The 22,648-nt window shown below is 42.7% G+C and overlaps 1 protein-coding gene across 1 annotated transcript in view; it reads left to right on the top strand.

The window, feature by feature from the left end:
• CTTNBP2NL (CTTNBP2 N-terminal like) overlaps positions 1-15,632 on the top strand; it is a 63,854-nt gene extending 48,222 nt beyond the window's left edge. The window contains exons 4-6 of the mRNA XM_064372716.1: positions 3,674-3,904; positions 9,070-9,177; positions 10,275-15,632. Of these exons, the coding sequence (XP_064228786.1) occupies positions 3,674-3,904; positions 9,070-9,177; positions 10,275-11,756 (1,821 nt within the window). The 3' untranslated portion in view covers positions 11,757-15,632. The remainder of the gene's footprint in view (positions 1-3,673; positions 3,905-9,069; positions 9,178-10,274) is intronic.
• The last annotated feature ends 7,016 nt before the right edge of the window (positions 15,633-22,648 follow it).

Genomic DNA, 22,648 nt, shown 5'->3' with positions numbered 1-22,648 from the left:
TACTTGCTCTGTTGGAAGCTGGCACTTGTAAAGAGCCAAGGCCTATGCCAACAGTCATGTGAGTAAGCAAGCATGGAAGTGGGTCCACCAGTCACAGTCACGGCTTCAGATGGATACAGCCCTGACCAACAGTTTGATTGCAACCTCATGACACCCTGAGCCAGAGTCACCCAGCTAAGCCCCTCCCAGATTCCTGACCCTCCAAACTGTGAAATTTTTTTTTTAATGTTTATTATTTAGGCTGCTAACTTTGGGGGTGATTGGTATGCAGGAATAGCTAATCATTACACATCCCCATTAAATCTCTTCATTCTTCAAATCTTAATATCTGTTTTGGAGTTTTGTTATTATTTATACTGCTAAACCTATAATCCCTATACTTCACCTGACTAAATCATTAACTTGATTGATAAATACTATGTTCTGTCTTCCATTTCCAGGGTTTGATATAATAAATACAGACTTTGAATTCACCTTTTCTATATTTGACCCCATATTAGAATGTACCTAAGAGAATTGCTCTCTGACAAGGAGCCTTCTTCAGATTATTCCACAGATCCTTTTTCTTTACAGGCAAAGCCATCTATAATATACAACTTGCAATTACTATGCAAGTGATTATGAAATTATGATGAAGTACTACAAGAGAAAACAGACAGCCAAACAACTGTTCTCAGACTGAGACCTCACCAAAGAAGCTCTTTGTCTATTACTCATAACTCTGTGGTGCTTATTAATTACACAGGGTAATCACAGTGTGGGTTTTAAAAGTCATATTTTTGGGATTAGTTAACTATATAGTACTCAAACCAGAGAGACAGCTTCTCAGCAGATCTGATGTCAAGGTCATGAATTGTAGTCCCAACTCCTGTTCTTCCATCCCACTTTCTCCATGGTACTCTAAAAAGGAAAAGATTGTTAAAAATATTTGGGTTTACTTTTTCTATTTCCTTTTTGCCCTACTAAATCAACAGTGCCAATAATTATTCCTTTACCATTACTAACCATACTGAAATGAGTAAGAAATGTGACCATTAGAAAAGTAGTATTTCAGCTGTGTAAAGAAATTTTTTTTCTTTTACTTCTTTGTCTAAGCTCTTTTATTTTTCTAAAAATGGCCTAAAAATGACTTAGGACATTAGTAGCTACAGATACTTTGACTGGGCCCCAGCTCACACCTGCAATCCCAATACTTTGGCAGGCCAAGGGAGAAGGATTGCTTGAGCCCAGAAGTTTGAGACCAGCCTGGGCAACATAATGAAACATGTCACTACTGAAAAAAAAGTGGAAAAAAAAAAAAACCATAGTTTGGTGAGGTGTTATGTGCCTGTAGTCCCAGCTACTCAGGACGCTGAGGTGGAAGGATCACTTGAGTCCAGGAGGTTGAGGCTGCAGTGAGCTGGGATCACATCACTGCACTGCAGCCTGGTTGACAGAGCCAGAAGCTGTCTCAAAACATAATAATAATAATAATAAATTGAGTTATAGGTAATCAATTTTAGATTTTTATAGCTGAATTTAAAGAAACATGGTAAAAGGGAAACATTGATGAGTCCCATGTTGTTTGGCACTGTTGCTTTTAAAATATAACTAGCTTTTTTGTTTTACTTTCACTATGTTTTATTGATTGATTGATTGATTGATTGATTGAAACAGGTTCTCCTTCTGTTGACCAGGCTGGAATGCAGTGGTATAATCAGAGCTCATAGCAGCCTAGATGGGGCTCAAGTAATCCTCCACCCTCAGCCTTCCAAGTAGTTAGGGCTCCAGGCACATGCCATCATGCCCAGCTAGTTTTTTTATTTTTTGTAGAGACAAGGTCTCCCTATGTTGCCCAGCTTGGTCTTAAATGCCTGGGCTCAAGTGATTGTCCTGCCTCTGCCTCCGAAAGTGCTGGGATTACAGATGTGAGCCACTGTGCCTGGCCATTCACCATGTTTTAAAATAAGAATGGCTTGTTCAGGAGTTGATCTTTTCCTTCTCCATTCTAAACAGACTAGAGGTTATTTTGAAATTTTACTGAGAATTTCCTTCTTAACTTGGAGCTGAAAAAAGTAGGGTTTTGTCTTAGACTCTGTATTGTAGACCTCCCCCACTTTAATTCACACACACACACACACACACAAAATAAGGCTAGAAAGATGGTTATTAGTAACTTAAAGAAATGGATTTCTCTATTCAAATGTCCAGTGTCCAAATACTCCAATAATGTCATAACATAAGATGGCTGTAGTCAAGCCAGAAGTAAAACCCAGAACTTCCAACTGTTTTGAACATTTGCCAGCTGATAATAACACAAAATTTTACCGTAAGGCTAAGTGATTCCTGGGGCTTAAACTGGATAGTCAATGAAGAAGAAGGCATCTGATTTCCAGCACTGAAACACTTCGGTGTTAAAGAAACCCCCTGTTTGCTTTATTTTCTTAAAGGTTCCTTTAAATTAAAGCATAGCCATTAAATTGTGGATTTCCCTTTCTTTTTAAACAGGCTTCTATTTGTGGATGGCAGTGCTAAGAGAACATAACTACTGATTAAATAGTTTTTAAAAAATGATGAATAACAGTGTTTTCATAACTAGATTTCATTTGAAATCTTAAATTATATAGTACTTTGCTGTGATTTTTTAGTTTCTTCAACCCTGTGTTAACGCTTCATTTTTCATTGTAAAATATCTCAAGAAACTCAAATATCTGTGTAATAAGTAAAAAGTAATGTGCATGTAATGTTTGATGCTCATAAGGAGTTCTTCAAGCTCTTCCTACAGAGATGAGGAAAGATGGAAGCCTAGGAATATCTTTCCACCCACCTCCTGCTCCTTATACTCCCAACTTGGTACCCAGGGCTAAAGCCCTTGTCCAGACAACAAGCACCAGCTTGTATCCCCTTCTTACATGCTCATCTCCAAGGCTCATCAAGCCTGGAAAGAGACAGAAAAGAGAATGGAAAGTAACAACCAAACAGAGACAAGAGGAAGTAGAATTTGGCAGCAGGTGGAAAAGATTTTGTCTGCATTTCTGATCGTGAGGTGCTTCCATCCTCTTTGACCCATCAACAACTAAATAAAGGTTCATATGTATAGATCACAAGTAGTCCTAGATTGTAATGTGATCCTACTTATATTTTGTACCCTTCATATATCTGCTGGCATTTTGTTAGGTCTCTAAATATACTTATAAAGTTATCATGCTTAACATATTAGAAATGCTAATGCATAACAGAAAAAAAGCAAGATGTACCTGCCGGTAATGTAAACATTCATCAGAGACAATAAGCACAGAGGTTAAGGACACAGACTCTGAAGCCAGGCTGCCTGGGTTTAAATCCCAGTTCTGACAGCTTGCTAGATGAGTAACCCGGAATAGTTTCCTCATCAGCAAAATTGAGATGATAGCACTACCTTCTAGCGTTGTCAATTTTAAACAAGTTAATATGACTATAAATATTTAGAACAATGTCTAATACATAGCTAGCACTTTATAAGTATTTGTTCTTATTATACCAGGCCACCTTTCTGGTGCTGTTTCTGCATTTAAATGGCTCAATCTGAATTGTAATTAGCAGGTTACATTTATACTAATACCACAACCTTTAATGTATAACCACTGGATAGTAAACCCCCCTCCCCAGTAGTTTTAAAAAGCAAGATGCTTATTTTTTTTCCCTTCTTTTCCAGGCCCAACACAGAGATACTTTTATTGAAGAACGTTATGGAAAATATAATATTAGTGATCCTTTAATGGCTCTACAAAGAGATTTTGAAACACTGAAAGAGAAAAATGATAGCGAAAAGCAGCCAGTCTGCACAAACCCACTCTCTATCCTAAAGGTGGTGATGAAACAGTGCAAGAACATGCAGGAGCGCATGCTGTCCCAGCTGGCTGCTGCTGAGAGCAGGCACCGAAAGGTAGGCTCACCTCAGTTGATGTGTAAATCTTTGTAAATGATGCCTGATACTTTCTTGTCAGCTGTCGGTTTTTCACAGTAATTGGGACATCTCACGGGTATCAAAAAGCCCTTTAGTTTATGTAAGAGCCAGGAGATAGAAAAGAAAACACAGCTTACTCCAAATGTTAAGTTTAGAGAATGTGCCAGACACATTATTTAAGATGGCATTCCTTCTTGATATGTCACTCCAAAACACTTCGTATGTTTTCTCAGCTCTTGATCATTCAAACTTTGGCTACAAATGGGTTTGGCCAAGCTTGTAGCTGAAGGGAGTGTTCTCTATTTGCTTACTTAAGTGATAAATAGAAAGATGAACAGGTATTTGAGGCATGCTGTATCCAAAGGAGAAAAAGAGAATTTACCTAAGGATAAATACATAAGCCAATAGATTATTTTCATTTATTCCTGTTATTCCTAGTTTTGAGTTTCATTGCATTTTATTGCTCATGAAACCATAAACATTCCCTAGGTTTATTTACCTTAAAGCTATTCTACTCTATTAGTAAAGAGTGTATGTGTATGTGTGTGTGTGTGTGTGTGTTTCCATTTCTAACAAGCCCTAAGAAGGCATACCTGTCCTTTCCTCTGCTTCATCTTACTGGAATTGTAGTGCTTGTGAATTTATTCACCAACTTGTCATCTTGTCGTTTACTCCTCACATTTAGCCTATAAAAGATGCTTGGCTAGAATCTTCATTTTTAAAAAACTTATCAGTTCAGATTTATGCCAACAAGGGAGTTATTAGTGCATTTGGTAGGAAACATTTTCATCTGGAAAATTGGGTTAGCAGCTGCAAAATTTGGTGGACCTTACTTTTATGGTTACCAGTATTAGAGCCATCTGCTTAAATTGCATCTGATAAATTTCCTAGGCTCTGGGTCTTGCCCATGATCTTTTCCTTCCTTCACAGAAGCCAAATGAAAGGCCAGAGTGGAACTTCTTAACCATGGATAGGCCTCAGATGTTTCACAATCCCCCAGAAAATATACAGAATGTCCAAAGTTTATGCATTTTTGTAGGAAATGTATTTTTTTCATAGCTTTAATCATCAGATTCTCCAAGTTACCCAAGACCCAAAAAAGTTTTTTGGTTTTTTTGTGTGTGTGTTTGGTTTGTTTTGAGACGGAGTCTCACTCTGTCGCCAGGCTGGAGTGCAGTGGCGCAATCTCAGCTCACTGCAACCTCCACCTCCCGGGTTCAAGCAGTTCTCCAGCCTCAGCGTCCTGAGTAGCTGGGACTACAGGCACACACCAGCACGCCTAGCTAATTTTTGTATTTTTAGTAGAGACAGGGTTTCACCATATTGGCCAGGATGGTCTTGATCTCTTGACCTTGTGATCTGCCTGCCTCAGCCTCCCGAAGTGCTGGGATTACAGGCATGAGCCACTGCGCCCAGTCCCCAAAAAAGTTTAACCTCTGGTTAGAATGAAGTAATCTGAAAACATTTACACTCCAGTTTAAAAGGTATCAATGGGTAGAAGTTAGTTGCCTAAATTGGGGGGGCTTTTACATAATCCTCTAAGAAAATCCTCACAGCTTTTTTTTGTTTAATAGGCAGTCTTTATTTCCATTTCATCCATGAGGTGACTGAGTTGTGTTGAAGGGAGGTTGGCTAACTTTCATGTCATGGAAGGTATACTAGGGACGGTTTGTGGCTCTAGGTGATTGGAGAAAGGAAGAAGTTGAAAATAATTCAAAATTTCTTAATACTGTATTGCAATGCTAAATGTTTTAAGGGAATATTAAATTTTGAAACCAAGTACCTATCTATTCTTTTTTCTTTTTTTGAGATGGAGCTCACTCTGTCACCCAGGCTGGAGTGCAGTGGTGCAATCTCAGCTCATTGCAACCACCACCTCCCAGGTTCAAGCTTAAGTGGTTTATCAGAGTAGAACACTGACTTTGTTAGAAATCAGACAGTACCTAGAGGCTTATAATTATGGTGTTGATAGTCTCAGCTTATGCCTATCACCTTGGTTTAGTTATTAACCATATTCCCTTTGACTGTCAGAAATGTTCTGGCTTGAATAGTAAATTACATGGTCATTATGCTTACAATGAAAAACAAGAGTTTCCTATACTACATCTTCTCACTTCCCATCCTCCCCAGTATTCACAGGCATCCGCTTTTTTCTTTTAGCCATTCACTTTGGTAGCTAACCTCCATATTTCTAAATACTGCACTGTTCTCTCTTGCTTTATCAATTTTAGACATTTATATTACATTCTTTATATAGGTACAGATTTAGTTATCCTACACCCCACCTCCCTTTCCTGTCTTTAACCCTTACCCAGAACAAATTTAATCCCGTTTTCCTACCACCATTCCCTGTCACATTTAGTATTACTAGATCCAGATCCTTTCTTGTGACAGGCTTAGGATTTGGGAATACTAGATGTGACAGGTGCCAGATGCTGATGGTCTGTGTGTAGGAATCAGGGTGAGGGACAAATGATTCTGAAAACAACAGGCTTTGAAGATCGGGCACAGTGCCTCACCCCTGTAATCCCAGCACTTTGGGAAGCCAAGACAAGCGGATCACTTGAGGTCAGGAGTTCAAGGCTAGGCCAGCCAACATGGTGAAACCCTGTCCCTGCTAAAAATACAAAAATTAGCTGACCGTGGTTGCGCGCCTGTAATCCCAGCTACTTGGGAGGCTGAGGCAGGAGAATCGCTTGAGCTCACGAGGTGGAGGTTGCAGTGAGCTGAAATCATGCCACTGTATTCCAGCTTGGGTGACAGAGCAAGAGTCTGTTTCAAAAAAAAAAAAAACAGGATTTGAACCAGCTCTTCTGTTTTCTATTCTACATTTCACCTCTCCTCGCCAGTACCTACCACCTGCAGGTTCCATCTCTTTGGAGCTCTGCAGGGCAAAACAGCTTCCCTCCTTCATGATAAAGTAGTTGCCATTCCTTCAGCCTCTTTTCTTCTTCAAAATATGATTAAAATTTCTTCTCTGCTAGAGGCTCTCTCCTTCGTCTTTGTGGGATTTTAGTCTTTTTATTCCATTTCTGTAATTTTAGAGGACTCCCAAAAGGAAGAAGATACGACCTACCATTTTTGGCCAAAAGCATGTCTTTCATTTGAAAAATTAGATTAAAAAAAAGGCAATCCACCAGTTTTTTTTCCTTTCTTTTATTTTGAGAGACAGGTTCTTGCTACGTTGCCTGGGCCTGGAGCACAGTGGCTGTTCACAGGTGCGATCATAGCACCCTCTAGCCTGGAACTCTTGGGCTCAAGTGACCCACCTCAGCCTCCCAGCTATCTGGGACTACAGGCACACACCACAGCACCGGTCTTTTTTGTTTGTTTTTGAGACAGGGTCTCACTCTGTCACCCAGGCTGGAGTGCAACGGCATAATCATGGCTCACTGCAAACTCGACCTCCCTGGGCTGAGGTGATCCTCCCACCTCAGCCTCTTGAGTAGCTGGGACTACCAGGCACATCTCACCAAGCCTGGCTAATTTTTGTGTTTTTTGGTAGAAATGGGGTTTTGAGTTGGGCACAGTCGGTCATACCTGTAATCCCATCACTTTGGGAAGCTGAGGCAGAAGGATCGCTTGAGTCCGGGTGATTGAGACTAGCCTGAACAACATGGCAAAACCCAATCTCTACAAAAAATCAGCAGGGCATAGTGATGTGTGTCTGTAGTCCCAGCTGCTCAGGAGGCTAAGGTGAGAGGATCACGTGAGCCTAGGAGGCAAAGATTGCAGTGAGCTGAGATGATGCCACTGCACTTTAGCTTGGGTGACAGAGTAAGACCCTGTCTCCCCAGAAAAGGAAGGGAGGGAGGGAGGGAAAAAGGAAGAGAAGAAGGAAGAAAAGAAAGTAAGTAATGGCTGGTCTCAAACTCCTGGGCTCAAGCAATATTCCTGCCTCTGCCTCCCAGAAGTGCTGAGATCATCGGCATGAGCTCATTTTTATTTTTAGAGGGAGGTTTCATGTCCCAGAAAAGTTCTGTCTTCATTCATAAAAATTTTAGTGAGAAGACTAAGAAATTGCCTTTGTGACAACAGTGCCCTACCCTGGAAGTCTGGGCCAAGGCACCTCTGAAGCATGAGCAGAAACTACTAATTCCATTGCCAATCAGAATATTTGCAGTTGTAGATGGGATTATGTGAAAAATGTCCCTTTAAATTTGTGTTTTCGGCCACGTGTAATGGCTCACACCTGTAATCCCAGCATTTTGGGAAGCTGAGGTGGGTGGATCACTTGAACCCAGGAGTTCAAGACTAGCCTGGGCAAGGTGGCAAAACCCCATCTGTACAAAAAATACTAAAATTAGCTGGGCATGGTGGCACACACCTATAGTCCCAACTACTCAGGAGGCTGAGAGGTGGGAGAATCGCTTGAGTTAGGGAGGTCGAGGCAGCAGTGAGCCATGATTGCACAACTGCATTCCAGCCTGGGCGACAGAGCAAGACCCTGTCTCAAAAAATAAATAAATATGTCTTCTCCTTAAAATTGGGCTTAATCCTTTGGCACCAGGAGAAGTGGAATAGGGGTGGGCAGGTTAAATAAAGACCTTGTGAAAAATCTCCATTTGAGATATGGATAATTTAATCTTTTCACATGCAGGATGAAGTCAAGAGAGTTTTCACCTCTTATCTAACTATATGAAAACTTGTATTATTAGTGAAACAAGGCATACTTAGAATGCACCTTTTTGAAATGTTGAATTTCAGGCTCCTCCTTTGGTGCCTCCAGTGTTTTCAGCATTGAGAGGAAAACCTCAGCTTTCGGGTTTCTGTGGTCCTGTCTTGCTCCATCACCTACACCTGATCCCTAGTAATGCCAGACTGCCTGCGGTTTCTTGGAATTTCTGTTAATTCTCGAAACTGCCTCAACCCCTCTAGCTATTAGTTGCTCTCTTCTGTTTGCATATAATTCTTTACATACTTCAAGTAAAGTAAATATCTTACTGTTTTCTAACACAGAGGTTTCATGGCTGTCACTGTAAGGCAGTGTGCTCCTTGGTAGCCCTTGCCGGGTTTCATTTATTTATTTGTTTGTTTGATCTCTGAAACTATCATTAAGTGCCTGGTTTGGCACTTAGTATTGGCTGTATTAATAAATGCAACTCTTTGATATTTGGAAATGAATTTTTAAAAATTCTTTAAAGGTGATCCTAGATCTTGAGGAAGAAAGGCAGAGGCATGCACAGGATACGGCTGAAGGAGATGATGTCACCTACATGCTAGAGAAGGAAAGAGAGAGGCTGACTCAACAGGTAATTAAGGTAGAGGGATTCACAGTAGCATTTGCCTAGAATAGTGTTTCCAAAATTACTCTGCAGGAAAGCAATTGTTGTTGTTCAAAAAGGGACTTTGTGGTCAAATAAGTTTGAGAACTACTGGGTTAAACAAAGTTAAACAGGATTCTAACTTTAAATTTGTTAGGATCTTTAGTATGCAGAAGCACATTGTGAGTCTTCAAGAACAAAATAGGGGTTCTGTGTTTAGCAAATCTGTGGTTTTATAAAATCTTTTATTGATATAGATCCCTCACTGTGTGACTATTGTTCGTAGGACACACATTGGGGAATCGTAAAAGTTTGTAGCTCTCAAACTTTTCTTGATTTAGAACCCCCGTAAGAAATGACATTTTATGTCACAATCCAGTATAAACACACACAGTTATGCCTAAAACAAAAATCTCATGAAATCATATATAACCCCTACTATCTACATATTGATTCTATTTATTTTTTTTTTTTTTAATTCTAGTCATGGCTCACTTAATTTGTTTCCCCATCCATTAATGGATCTCAGAGTTTGAAAAACACTGAGTTTCTTCAACCCTTTCCCTTTCACGCAGAGTCTCTGCCTCAAATAGGGTTGGGAGACAATTAAAACAGACGGTATTTGTGTAAAAAGTATGATTCAAATGCAACTATTTGTGTTTGTTTTTAAGACCTGAGAAAATTATTGCCGAAACTTTAAAAGGTTTGTTTTCAGCAGCAACATTCATCGCAAAATCTGGTTGATACGGCTTTCTGTTACCTTGTTTTGATTGGTTCTGATGCTGTGTACTCTCCACATACATGAAACACAAAGATACATCATAGTCCCACTAATCACTGCAAGACAGTACAGGAACTAGAAGTGCCTCACAAATCATCAGAGAAAGCTTAAATCATAGTGTGTGCTTTTTTTGTGCTAGGTGTTCCAAAACTTCAGAAATACTTGATCTAAGCACTGTGACGTGCACATTAATCCTATATACCAGAGAACAGCTAACAGAGACACTCTATTTGATCATACTTTTTGAGTATATCTCTCTTTTCTTATTCTAATCAATATATGTGGTGGCATTTTTTTTTTCTAGCTGGAATTTGAAAAGTCTCAAGTGAAAAAGTTTGAAAAAGAACAGAAGAAGCTCTCTAGTCAGCTGGAAGAGGAGCGCTCCCGCCACAAGCAGCTCTCCTCCATGCTTGTGCTTGAGTGCAAGAAAGCCACCAACAAGGCAGCCGAGGAAGGGCAGAAGGCCGGAGAGCTGAGCCTGAAATTGGAGAAGGAGAAGAGCCGAGTGAGTAAACTGGAAGAAGAGTTGGCAGCTGAGAGAAAGCGAGGCTTGCAGACTGAGGCCCAGGTAGAGAAGCAGTTGTCAGAGTTTGACATTGAAAGGGAACAACTGAGAGCAAAACTGAACCGAGAAGAGAACCGGACCAAAACTCTGAAAGAAGAAATGGAAAGTTTGAAGAAGATAGTGAAGGACCTAGAGGCCACCCACCAGCACAGTAGCCCTGATGAGCAATTGAAGAAACCAGTAACCATGTCCAAAGGCACAGCAACTGAGCCTCTCGTGCTAATGTCTGTGTTTTGCCAAACAGAGAGTTTTCCAGCAGAAAGAACCCATGGAAGCGGCATAGCCAAGATGACAAACGCTGGGCTGCCTGGTCCCACCTCTCCTGCCTTCTCATATGCAAAAACCAACGGCCATTTTGACCCAGAGATACAAAGTACCAGGGAGCTGACTGCAGGCAACAATATAGAAAACCAAGGGCCTCCACGGGAAAAATCTGTGGCATTGGCCCAAGAGAAACCAGTGGAGAATGGTGGGTGTCCTGTGGGGATTGAGATGCCAGCCCCAGTGCCCAGCCCCCTCCCTTCCAGTGGGAGCTCCCTGTCTCCCAGCAGCACTGCCTCCTCCTCTTTAACCTCCTCTCCTTGTTCTTCACCGGTACTCACTAAGCGTTTATTGGGGTCATCAGCTAGCAGCCCTGGCTACCAGTCATCCTACCAAGTAGGCATCAACCAGCGGTTCCATGCAGCTCGGCACAAATTTCAGTCCCAAGCAGATCAGGACCAACAAGCCAGTGGCCTACAAAGCCCTCCGTCCAGGGATTTATCCCCCACCCTCATAGACAACTCTGCCGCCAAGCAGCTGGCCCGAAACACAGTCACTCAGGTGCTCTCCAGATTCACTAGCCAACAAGGGCCAATCAAGCCAGTCTCTCCCAACAGCTCTCCCTTTGGCACAGACTATCGAAATCTGGCCAACACTGCCAATCCAAGAGGTGACACAAGCCATTCACCTACTCCAGGGAAAGTGTCCAGTCCCCTGAGCCCCCTATCTCCAGGAATCAAGTCCCCAACCATCCCCAGAGCTGAGAGAGGAAACCCTCCACCCATCCCACCCAAAAAACCTAGTCTCACCCCTTCTTCATCTGCTACCACTCCTTTGACCAAAACTCATTCCCAGGCATCCTCTTTGACCACCACAGAAGACCTTGCCAGCAGCTGCTCTTCCAGTACCGTTGTAGCAAATGGTAAGGATGTTGAGTTACTTTTGCCTACCAGCAGCTAGTCCCTAGGAGGGAATCTCCACGTTTGACATTCCATCAGATTTCGTCCAAGAGCTCAGACTTTTGAGTCAGATTATGTTATTTATTTTGATAGTAGCTGAAACCATCTGTATAATACATTTAGTATATTTCACCGTTTTGTATTTTTTTAAGTAGAAACTGAGTAGTTTGGATTTGTATGGCTCACATCTTTTTACTGAAGCTAGAAAGGCACCTCAAAGATGTCTCAAGCTCAGCAGTCACTGTCATGTTGTGATGAGGAAAGCTAATTGAGTACCAGGTAGTGATGTGCTATTTTGGAACTAGAATCACTCAACACTCATTTTGAATTATGCAGAAGTGGTTCATGCAGATTTTTATTCCAGATGAACATGTTTTAAAAGTGCCTGAAATATGACTGCCATATGAATGTGATTCTGCAGCAAAAAACACAAAATGGATCATTTAATTGCAGGAAATGAGATCCTCTGCGAATTCTGAATGTTAAAAACCAACACTGCTTTTAATCCTCTTTTACTGTTTTAATACAAGCTTTGTGTTCTGAAACAAGGCTGCATAACTAGAACGGGAATCCTTCTAAAGGTGGGTGTGAACTCACCACAAAGCTGAGCTTTACAGAGCCCTCGAGAAACCCTCCTGAGCACTAAGCAGTTAGGGTGCTGATTTTCTTGTGCTTTTGAAAAATTAACTCACTCCTAGTTTCCTGCATAAATTCTTGAACAGAATGAAATCACATCTCCATTCAAAAAATGTCTGAAGCATCTACTGTTGTGTAAGGAACTTCTGATTCTGATTGCTGTTACTTGAATAGGAAATAGTTACTCATTCTGTATAAAAGTTTTGCAACAGAATGAAATTTTTATTCTGTAATCAAAAAGCAATAACTTGAAATTCACTCTGTAATATTATAAGTCAGAATTATACAAATTTTACCAAATTGTTACACTTATTCTCCAAGCTGCCAGAACCTGGTGTCTGTATCTATAAAACCAAATTAACTTTTGCCTAAATGGGAAGTATACATATATCTGTACAGATACATTACCCCTTTACACGTTTAACATACACACACTTAAACACAGATATTAGTGTGATTATATCTTTGGAGTTTGCAATATAGCATAAAGGACAAGTAGAATTGCACATTAAGATTACCTGCCAAAGCAACTAGATATGGCTGGGGCGCAATCAAAGGAAGAATTTTGTCTACAGGAAGGTGGGGAAATTGCAGATGAATCCCAGATCTTCAGTATCATAAAAAGGCGGAGCTGGCCGGGCACAGTGGCTCATGCCTGTACTCCTAGCACTTTGGGAGGCTGAAATGGGAGGATCGCTTGAGACTAGGCATTCAAGATCAGCCTCATCAACATAGCGAGACCCCATCTGTATTAAATAAATAGAGCTAAACAAACCCCAGCGGGACAAAACTCAACCGGTCATGGAAATGAGTGAAACAGGCCTCTCACTCAAGTGGTATAAAACAGCTGTGAGTAGTGGGAACTGTGGCCCCACTTTAAAAGGGCATCTGTTCAGCTCCATCTGCTTGCTGCCATGCAAGAACGCTAGACCAGGATTACCAGTTCTTCATATTTGTTAAAATCCAAATTTTCATGAGAAAAATTCTCATTTTTAAATATCAAGAACCGATTTTAAAATATTTAAATAGTGCTGGTTAAACAAACACTTGCGCAGCTGGATTTAGCTTGCAAGCTGCCAAGTTCCAACCTCTTTCATTCTAGAAACTTCTGTCATTTTCATCATAGCAAGTCTATGTGGACATAAACCTCCAAACGTTCCAGCTGTGTAGGCCAGTACAGCTGACAAAGTTGATAGAATATAATGACTATCCCTCTGCCAAGCAAGGCTATCCGTAACCCAGCTCAGACACAGTGGTTATATGATAGAATATAATGACTATCCCCTCTGCCAAGCAAGGCTATCCGTCACCCAGCTCAGACGCAGTGGTTATACGATTTTGTGTCCATACAGGAGAGGCCTTGGTATCCTCACATACATTCTCCTAGCCAACATCTATCCAGCAGCCCTGACCTCCTGCTATAATTTAAGTCTATTTCCTTTTAATCTAATAAGGGTTGATAGGAAAAAGGCAGGTGATGGAAATCAATGTATAAATCACAATGGAGTATATTGGTGACTCCACAGCTTGTAGTTTGATAAAGGCAAATACATGAAAAATAAAAATGCTACTAATGCCCCAAGATGTCTACCAAAATGATGTAGAGGGTATCTTAAACTGTCCAAAGCAATCATGAATTGAACTTTATTCCTGTGCAGAGCCAAAATGAATAGTGTTGATAAAATAGCTAAACTTTCTAAACTGGAGAGGAGGCTGCAGTGCCAGAGAGTGATTGTCTCTTTTGCTTTACATGGTAATCTTAAAAGTTGCATTGTGCTCTTCCTTTGTTTTGGGATAGATATATCTAGAGAGAGACACTATAAGGAAGTTTATTTCTTAGGAAGCGCACTGAATAATGTATTTCTTTTATAGTGTAATATGGGGGTGGGAATATGCAAAAGAAAATGTATTTTTGCTAGTTGCCTCTCTTCTGAGATAAATAAGCACAATCTTGCAATGGATCCAATAACCCAGTTAGTTATTATAGATTAGTATTTAAGTTTGCTGTAGGTTGTGTGTGTGTGCTAAGTAAAAGTTCCATGATTCACAATTTTAGTATTAACCCATGTTGCAAAAGCTGTTACTGGTCAACAGATTGTAATGATGTGTACCGTATAACACAAGCATTAACTAGGCATTAACATTTGTAAAGCCAAATATACCATGCAGAAGTCTTCATTTTTATAGCAGACTACATTAAAACAAGTTAAATCATACTGTTGGGGGGGGGAAATAGTCTTGTTTGTACAAACGGAAAAATGTTGCACAATTAGGGCATATTTTGTTGGAAAGGGGGTGGCGTAGGGGGAGCACTTGATTGTGGCTTTGACAAACCAGATGAAGTCAATGACCCATCCAGGTTAGACCTCATAAGGAACTAAGACATTGCTTTTCTTTAGAGTCTTAGAGCTGGAAAAAGCCTTTACAATAATCCAGTCTGTGATTTTTTTTTAAACCATGTGGTGGGTCTGGATTTTTTTGAGAATCTTAGAAAAACCATAGAGGTTATCCCCAGAAAAATGAATATGCCTGTGTGCAAAATTTGTTTGATGGCTTCATAGGATCCAGAGTCCCTGAAGCCATCCATGGCTCATGTATTCCTGCTTAAGAAAGCATAATCTTTTTCTGCCCTCTCATTTTACAAATGACTAATGCATCCCTTTTCTCCTACTCCAGTGCTGTTGCTGCTGCAATGTTAGCAAATGCAAGCCAGACAGAAGCACTTGAAAATCCTCTGATGTGCAAAAAATGTTCAAACAGTGTAGATGTTTACATATCTGAAGTTTCCAGCATTTAAGCCAATTAATGATCATTTCAACAAATACTAGCTATATCCGGGTCCCTTAATAGCCTGTCAGCAGTGCTGCCTTGTCAATTTGTGTGCACACGTGTGTATCTGTGTGTGCCTGTGTGTGTGAATTCATAAGGAGTGCTTCGGATACTTAGTACTTCAAACGGAACTTCAAATGTCTTTTGAAATGCTGGCTTCAAAATAGGACGTGTTTTCCTAGCAAATCAGAGGTGGGCAATGAATATTGTTCCACAGAAATAATTTTTAATTTAATTGCTCTAAAACTAGTTAAGAAATGAGATCCTGTCCACCCACTATTTGTATATCAATGACCAATTCATTAGTAAAAATAAAGGAGGAGAAAGGAGACTGGGGTAGCGGTTCTCAAACTTTACTGTGCGTAAGTATAACCTGGGAAGCCTGCTAAAATAAAGATTTCTAGAGATTGGATCCTCGGACTTGCTGCATCTGCTAGTCTGAGGACCATGTTTTGAGAAACAGTCCTTTGTAGCCCTTATCTGTCCTTTCACAACAACTTGCTATTTGCCTCTGACCTAAGAAAATGTCTTAAGCTCCTGAAATTGGTTTGCCAGAATGTCAGTGATATTCAGAGTCAAGAGTGCCTACTTGAGTACCAAGCACCGCGCTAATGATTTCACATACATACTACCTTACTAATCCTCACACGGGTGCTGTGAGGTATTATTATCCCCAGCTAGTGATGAGGTAGTTGAGGGCCTGAGATTTGTACCAAGGCCTTTAGCATATGACGGCCAGGATTTAAACCCTAGTGCTTTGTTCTTTCACTACCGGTATTTCCCAAATGTCAGTCTGCTAGGGCTATTGTTAAACGTGCAGATTCCCAGGCTCCTCCCATGCCGATTCTGATTTCAGTAGGCCAAGGGGGAGCTCTAGATAAATGCCTTGGTGATTCTTCTTAAGATAGAGCAAGTTTAGAAAATCCTGCAGGACACCCTAGAAATGGATCTTAAGACCTAACCAGTGCCAGGAGACCTTCATCAGATAAATGGAACAAAAACAAAACATGTTTTTTAAGTATCTATCAAACAACATGTTTTTTAAGTATCTAAGATGAATCAGAAAGCAGAGTAGTTATTAAGGAAGACACAAGTTTAATCCTGTTCCCTGCCCTTAGGGTACTCACAGTCTAGCTGGAGAAGGAAAACATTAACAAAATGATATATAGTGAGTCCAGAGACAACAGTTTGATAGAATAATGCAGGCAAACTTTTTTAAAACCATACAGATTTATTGAAGGTGGTCCTGGTAAAAGCACTCTGGTAGCTGAGAGGTAACAGCTCTTTGTGGGCAGGAAAATATTAACTAGAAAGGGAATGGTGTCTTCTCCTCTCTCCAGGGCATTATTTACCGGGAATTCTGTAACGTGTCCTTGTGTTTGCCTTTTGTTTTAGTTGACTTGTCCTGATTCTAGGATGAGGTCAGAGACACAGGCAGAAGACATCCCCAAGAGCTGAGTCCTGTTTCAGGGAGACCAACAGACACCAGTGAGTGGTTTCCGTAAGGGCTGGGGCTAAGAATGAGCTCCCAGGCCACAGCGTTCTGCAATACATTGTCCGATAACTTGTAGGGAAGATCTAGGAACATGCAAAAGGCAGGTTGAAAAAGGACCTGGTTGCCAGAATACTGTATTACCCATCAGTGTCCTCTCCTACCCATTACCCTCTAAATCTCTGTAAGCAAATGAGGGAAATGCAAACTAAGCTTTGAACAGAATAATGAGTCCCTCTGGGACACTTGCAAGGGATTTATTTCTTCCGAAGGATGTGACAGCAGCATCTACTCTTCTCCCAATAGTGGCAGTGTTTGTTTCACTGTTACACTGGAGGAGCACAAGCAAGGAGCATGCAATATGTGGCTCTGTCCACATTGTGAAATTGTCTCTGAGAAATTACTGGGAAATGTTAAAACAAGATTGGCCTTATCTCTGGGGAGTCACCTGTTTAACCGGACAAGAATCCTACTCATTAACTCAATGTGTTAGAAACTAAGATGTGCCACATAGGTTCCCTTTCAGGAGTGAAATTTAATTCCCTAGGTTCAGGGAATGCTGACGGTGAGAGGCCCTCAGATATAACCCCTTATAGGAATTGCCTTCACCAAGAAAAATCAGTTCACGCCTCCTTCCGTGGGCAGCTCATATATTAATACAAAGACTGGGAGTGGTGGCTCACACCTGTAATCCTAGCACTTTGAGAGGCTGAGGCAGGCAGGTCACTTGAGGTCAGGAGTTCAAGACCAGCCTGGCCAACATGGTAAAACCCCATCTCTACTAAAAATACAAAAAAATAGCCGGGTGTCGTGACACACACCTATAATCCTAGCTACTTAAGAGGCTGCAGCAGGAGGACACATGAACCCAGGAGGTGGAGGTTGCAGTGAGCCAAGATTGCACCACTGCACTCCAGCCTGGGCAAGAAAGCAAGGCTCCGTCTCAAAACAAAAAATACACTGATGTTTATACTGACACTCTTATCCCAAATTAGTAGAACTCCGAAGGTTTATCCCAGCTTCAAAACCCCCTGTAGAGCTACCTGAGACCTATAAAGGTCTCTATAAAGAGACTATATTGCAGATCAACTTCTCCCTCTGCCCAACCCTGCTTCCATTCCCTAGGTGTGGATCCCAAGGGCATTCCCAAGTAAGCTGCCTCCACCGTAATAATCTCCATCTCAGTCTACTCTGTTCCTTTGGTCATGATTAAGTCCTCTAAAGAAGGGAGGACACATTTTCTTAGTATTTATATAGTGCCAAGCTCTCAATCAGGTATTTTACATGTTACTTCATTTACTCAACAACTACTAAAAGAGGCAGATAATCCCTACTTGATAGATGTGATAATTAACTCCTACTGAGACACAGTAAATTGCCCAAGGTCACCGGGCGCGGTGGTTCATGCCTGTAATCCCAGCACTTTGGGAGGCGGAGGTGAGTGGATCATGAGGTCAAGAGATAGAGCCCATCCTGGTCAACATGGTGAAACCCCATCTCCACTAAAAATAACAAAAAATTAGCTGGGCATGGTGGCGCGTGCCTGTAATCCCAGCTACTCAGGAGGCTGAGGCAGGAGAATTGCCTGAACCCAGGAGGCGGAGTTGCAGTGAGCCAAGATCACACCATTGCACTCCAGCCTGGGTAACAAGAGCGAAACTCTGTCTCAAAAAAAAAAAAAAAAAAAAAAATGGCCCAAGGTCCTACAGCAAAGCAGACCTGAGATTCAGTGTCAGCTGGGATTCAAACTGTTGAAACCCTATTTGGCTTTCAAGTCCATTCTCTTTCCACTGGCCACACCATAGTATCAAAACAGTATAATACATTTGAGGAGTTTCGAATTTTAGCTTATTGACAGTCAAATACCCAAGTGTAGCTCCACTGATCAGCTAGCTTTCTTTTGAGACCTTCAGCTAGAAACAAGATACTGAAGGAATTGGGTTTTTGTGCAGAGAAAGGAAAAGGGTGATTTGCCTACACACATGGAGTCATCAGATGTTAGAGCTACAGGGAATCTTAGCCTTGATTATAGCTCCTTCATAATCCAGATGAGGAAAATGAGCCCTAGAAAGGCCAGGGGACAGGCCCAATTGTGCATGTCTGGTTCGCAGCAAGGCCCGGACTGTAGAGTAAGTCTGGCTCCCTCATTCTGCCTCAGCCGACTGCTCCTCCCTGAGCTGACCTGAAACCAGCAGCATCTAGCCCCGCCCTGGCTGCTCCCTGGGGCACTCCTTCCTTCTCACCCGGTCTACTGTGTCTGGCTTTGATCTTGTTCACCAAGGCTGCCCCATATTCCAGGCCTTGCCCTCTGCCTAGGGCTGTCTGCCACACTTGCCACAAAAATCCTGTCCTCATGTCTCTGAACAGGTTTGACGGCTGGTGTGAGGGTAGGAGTGGGAAGGGAGGTGAGGCTTCTCCCAGACCATGCCTCCATCTGTCTGGCACCAGCTCTGGAAAGCACTTACTCATCAGGCATGTCTTGCTCCTCAGGTCAGGCGTGGACAAGATGCCACCAAAGTCCTGCACATCTATCCCCTCCCTGCTCAGGTATCTGACTTGCCACACCTGCCCGTGTAGGAGGGAACAACCGAATGCTTGAGGAGGACGACTCCTCCCCTTCTTCCTCCTCCTCTGAGGCCTTCTGCACCTGAACCCAAACATACAGCTCTGCCGAGAAGGGCCTTTTGCACTTTCAAAGGACTTATCCATCTCCCTCCTGTGAAGTGCCCACCCTCCCACTCCCCCTCTCCCTCAGCCCACCCAACCCAAATCAAAGCCTCCTAGAACAGTTTGTGCCTCAGAGCAGACAGGGTGTCCTCAGGAAGACCCTGATCCAGAGGGATTTGGGGTGGTGGGGCAGTTTAGGGGTGGCGACCAAAGCACACACAGGCCCCTTCTTCATCCCTAGCGTGTTTTCCTTCTGAGTCTTGGTGAGTCAGAGCCACAGGGCCACACACAAGGCTCCTATTCAGGGCTCGTTTTCCTTCCCCTCTGCTCAGATCTTGGCATCTCTTACTCCTTCATTCTCTATGTGGGCCTTCTTCTCACCATGGGAAAGCTCTGCTCCCTGCCCTGTGCCACCTCACTTTCCCCCAGCAACCCCCCACAACACACACACACACACACACACACATACTCCTCATCCTTGCCTTTTGAGAGTTTGCAGGCCCAGCTGCATACAAACATACAAGAGGTAGAACAAAATAGAAATGTTACACTAATAAATCCTTATCCACAAATTCAACCGGTTTTTTTGCTGCTGGCTCTGTGCAGGCCTCAGCTAGGTTGAGAAGGGGACACACACACACACACACACACACACACACACACACACCTCACACTCACTGTGCCTGCCCTTCATCTATTCAGCATATAGTTATCAAGTACTGACTCTGTCAAGCAAGCATCATGCTAAGGGCTGGCATTTACACTCTGGTGGAGGAGCATGTTTTAGGTGACTCGCAGGGTTGTGCAGGGCAGGATATCACAACAAGTGCTCCAAATGAGGGATGGGGCCCCTAAGATTCAGGAAGCTGGAAGCCCGTGTGTCTACAGACTTAAGAAGCACCTGCTTTAAATAAAAGGGAGAAGGAGATCGGTTTGCATTGATAGGGTGTTGGGTACACTATCTACAACAAGGAGTCTGAGCAAGAAAAGCAGTTCAGAACAGGAGCTCTGTCGCTCTGCGCGCAACCTTGGACAAGTGAGGGAACCTCCACCAGCCTTCATCTCTGCATCGGTAAAATAAAGATGCAAACCTCCCTCTCAGGGTTTTGTGAGAATTCCGTGAGATAAAGCAGGCCCGTGCCTAGCACATAGTAAGAACTCCGTGGGTTTGCGGCCCCTTTCGTGGAACGGCGCTGTAGTTGAAGGGGCGGCGATAGAAGTGGCTTGTCTAGATTGGAAGCCATGTGGTTCCAACGCAAGGCGGGGCTGCAACATGCCGGACTGGCTACTCCGGGCTGAGCAGCGCCGCCCTTCTTCCGAACGCTGACTTACTCGCGCCCCCTGGTGTTTCACACTCTGTGAATCTCTGGACCGAGGTCTGGCCGCGCGCCGCCTCCCTGGGAAAGGACGGGATCAGCGGCCAGGAAGAGCGGCCCACTTCAGACGCCGGCGCAGACAGGCGTCCCGGTGCTCAGCCGCCTCCCTGGTGTCTAAGTTCTGAAGCACAGCAGCTTACCCTGCCTGAAAAGCGGAACGAAGCCTAGACTGCGTAAAACAGAGAAGAACAGAAACCACCTCACAGGACTGTTGTGAGCCTTAAATGAGCAAATTTAAGACTTAAAACTGGTCACTGACAAAGCATTCAAAAAGTGATAACTATTAGTATTATGTAGCTCCTAGAACAGTGGCTGACATACAGTAGATGCTCGTAACTGTTAAAAAAAAAAAAAAGGGGGGGGGGGCCAGGAGGACTCTATCAATATTTATTTAGGCTGGGCGCGATGGTTCACGCCTGTAATCCCAGCACTTTGGGAGGCCGAGGCGGGTGGATCACGAGGTCAAGAGATCGAGACCATCTTGGTCAACATTGTGAAACCCCGTCTCTACTAATACAAAAAAATTAGCTGGGCATGGTGGCGCGTGCCTGTAATCCCAGCTACTCAGGAGGCTGAGGCAGGAGAATTGCCTGAACCCAGGAGGCGGAGGTTGCGGTGAGCCGAGATCGCGCCATTGCACTCCAGCCTGGGTAACGAGAGTGAAACTCCGTCTCAAAAAAAAAAAAAAAAAAAAAAAAAAAAAATACAAAAATCAGCTGGGCGTGGTGGCGAGCGCTTGTAATCCGAGCTACTCTGGAGGCTGAGGCAGGAGAATCGCTTGAACCCGGGAGGTGGAGGTTTGCAGTGAGCCGAGATTGTACCACTACACTTCAGCCTGGGCAACAGAGGGAGATTCTGTCAAAAAAAAAAAAAAAAAAAATTAGCCGGGCATAGTGGCTTGTGCCCGTAATCCCAGCTACTAGAGGGACTGCTGAGGCAGGAGGATCACTTGAACCTGGGAGGCAGAGGTTGCAGTGAGTCGGGATCATGCCACTGCACTCCAGCCTGGGCAGCAGAGTGAAACTCCATCTCAAAAAAAAAAAAAATATGCATTCATTCATTTAATTATGCTTCAGAAATGTCTTGCTCTTTTTATATTGTCAATGCTATAAAGTACAAAACCCATAATAAGCCAAGTAAGTAAACAAGAGCCAGTACTCTGGGAGGAAAACAAAGAGATTTTCTTCATTATTGAAATATCCATGCCACAGTTCCTACTAGGTGGCAGGCACTGGGGTAGGCACTAGGATAGAGAGATTTTAAATGCTGGTAGGAGAGACAAACATGAAATGCAGTGTTATGTGAATTATAATAAATACAGGAACAAGCTGTGGCTGCACAGTTAACCCCCAGTGGAGTCAGGAAAGGTCTTATGGAGGAAGGGACACTTGTCTTGGTCTTGAAGGAGAGGTAGATGCTCCCAGGTGAAGAAAGGAACAAAGGGCATTCCAAGGCATGAGGATGGCATATACAATGGACTAAGTTGCCAGAAGGCACGATGTTTCTGGTGAGAAGCCTGGGCTGGAAGTCTAGACCAGAAGAAGGAACTTGACAGGAAAGGGCATGGTTTGCCCAAAGAATTTGGACTCGTATTTAGTGGGCCACTGAAAGCCTGAATTGAGGAGCAGTATGAGCACAGGCACATTTACCGTGAAACTAATGAGGGTTAAGCTTCGAGGCCCATCACTGGCATGGCCCCTTCCAAACCCTAAAGAGCCCAGGCAATGTGGTCGTAAAAATCTGCAAAATAAGATCAATCTTAACTGCAATCAGTTAACACTGCTGTCTCTTTTCACTCTTTCTCCTGTACCACACTTTCCCTTATGTTGGGTGGCCTTGGTGTGGTAGCAATAAGCGTTTTTGGAATTTAACTAAAACTAAGTTGAATGGAGC

This window comes from Aotus nancymaae, unplaced genomic scaffold, assembly GCF_030222135.1.
Source record: "Aotus nancymaae isolate 86718 unplaced genomic scaffold, 86718_ANA_hifiasm-v0.15.2.pri h1tg000007l, whole genome shotgun sequence".
In the NCBI taxonomy this organism is placed as follows: Eukaryota; Metazoa; Chordata; class Mammalia; order Primates; family Aotidae; genus Aotus; species Aotus nancymaae.
This window is presented reverse-complemented; position numbering and strand designations above follow the sequence as displayed.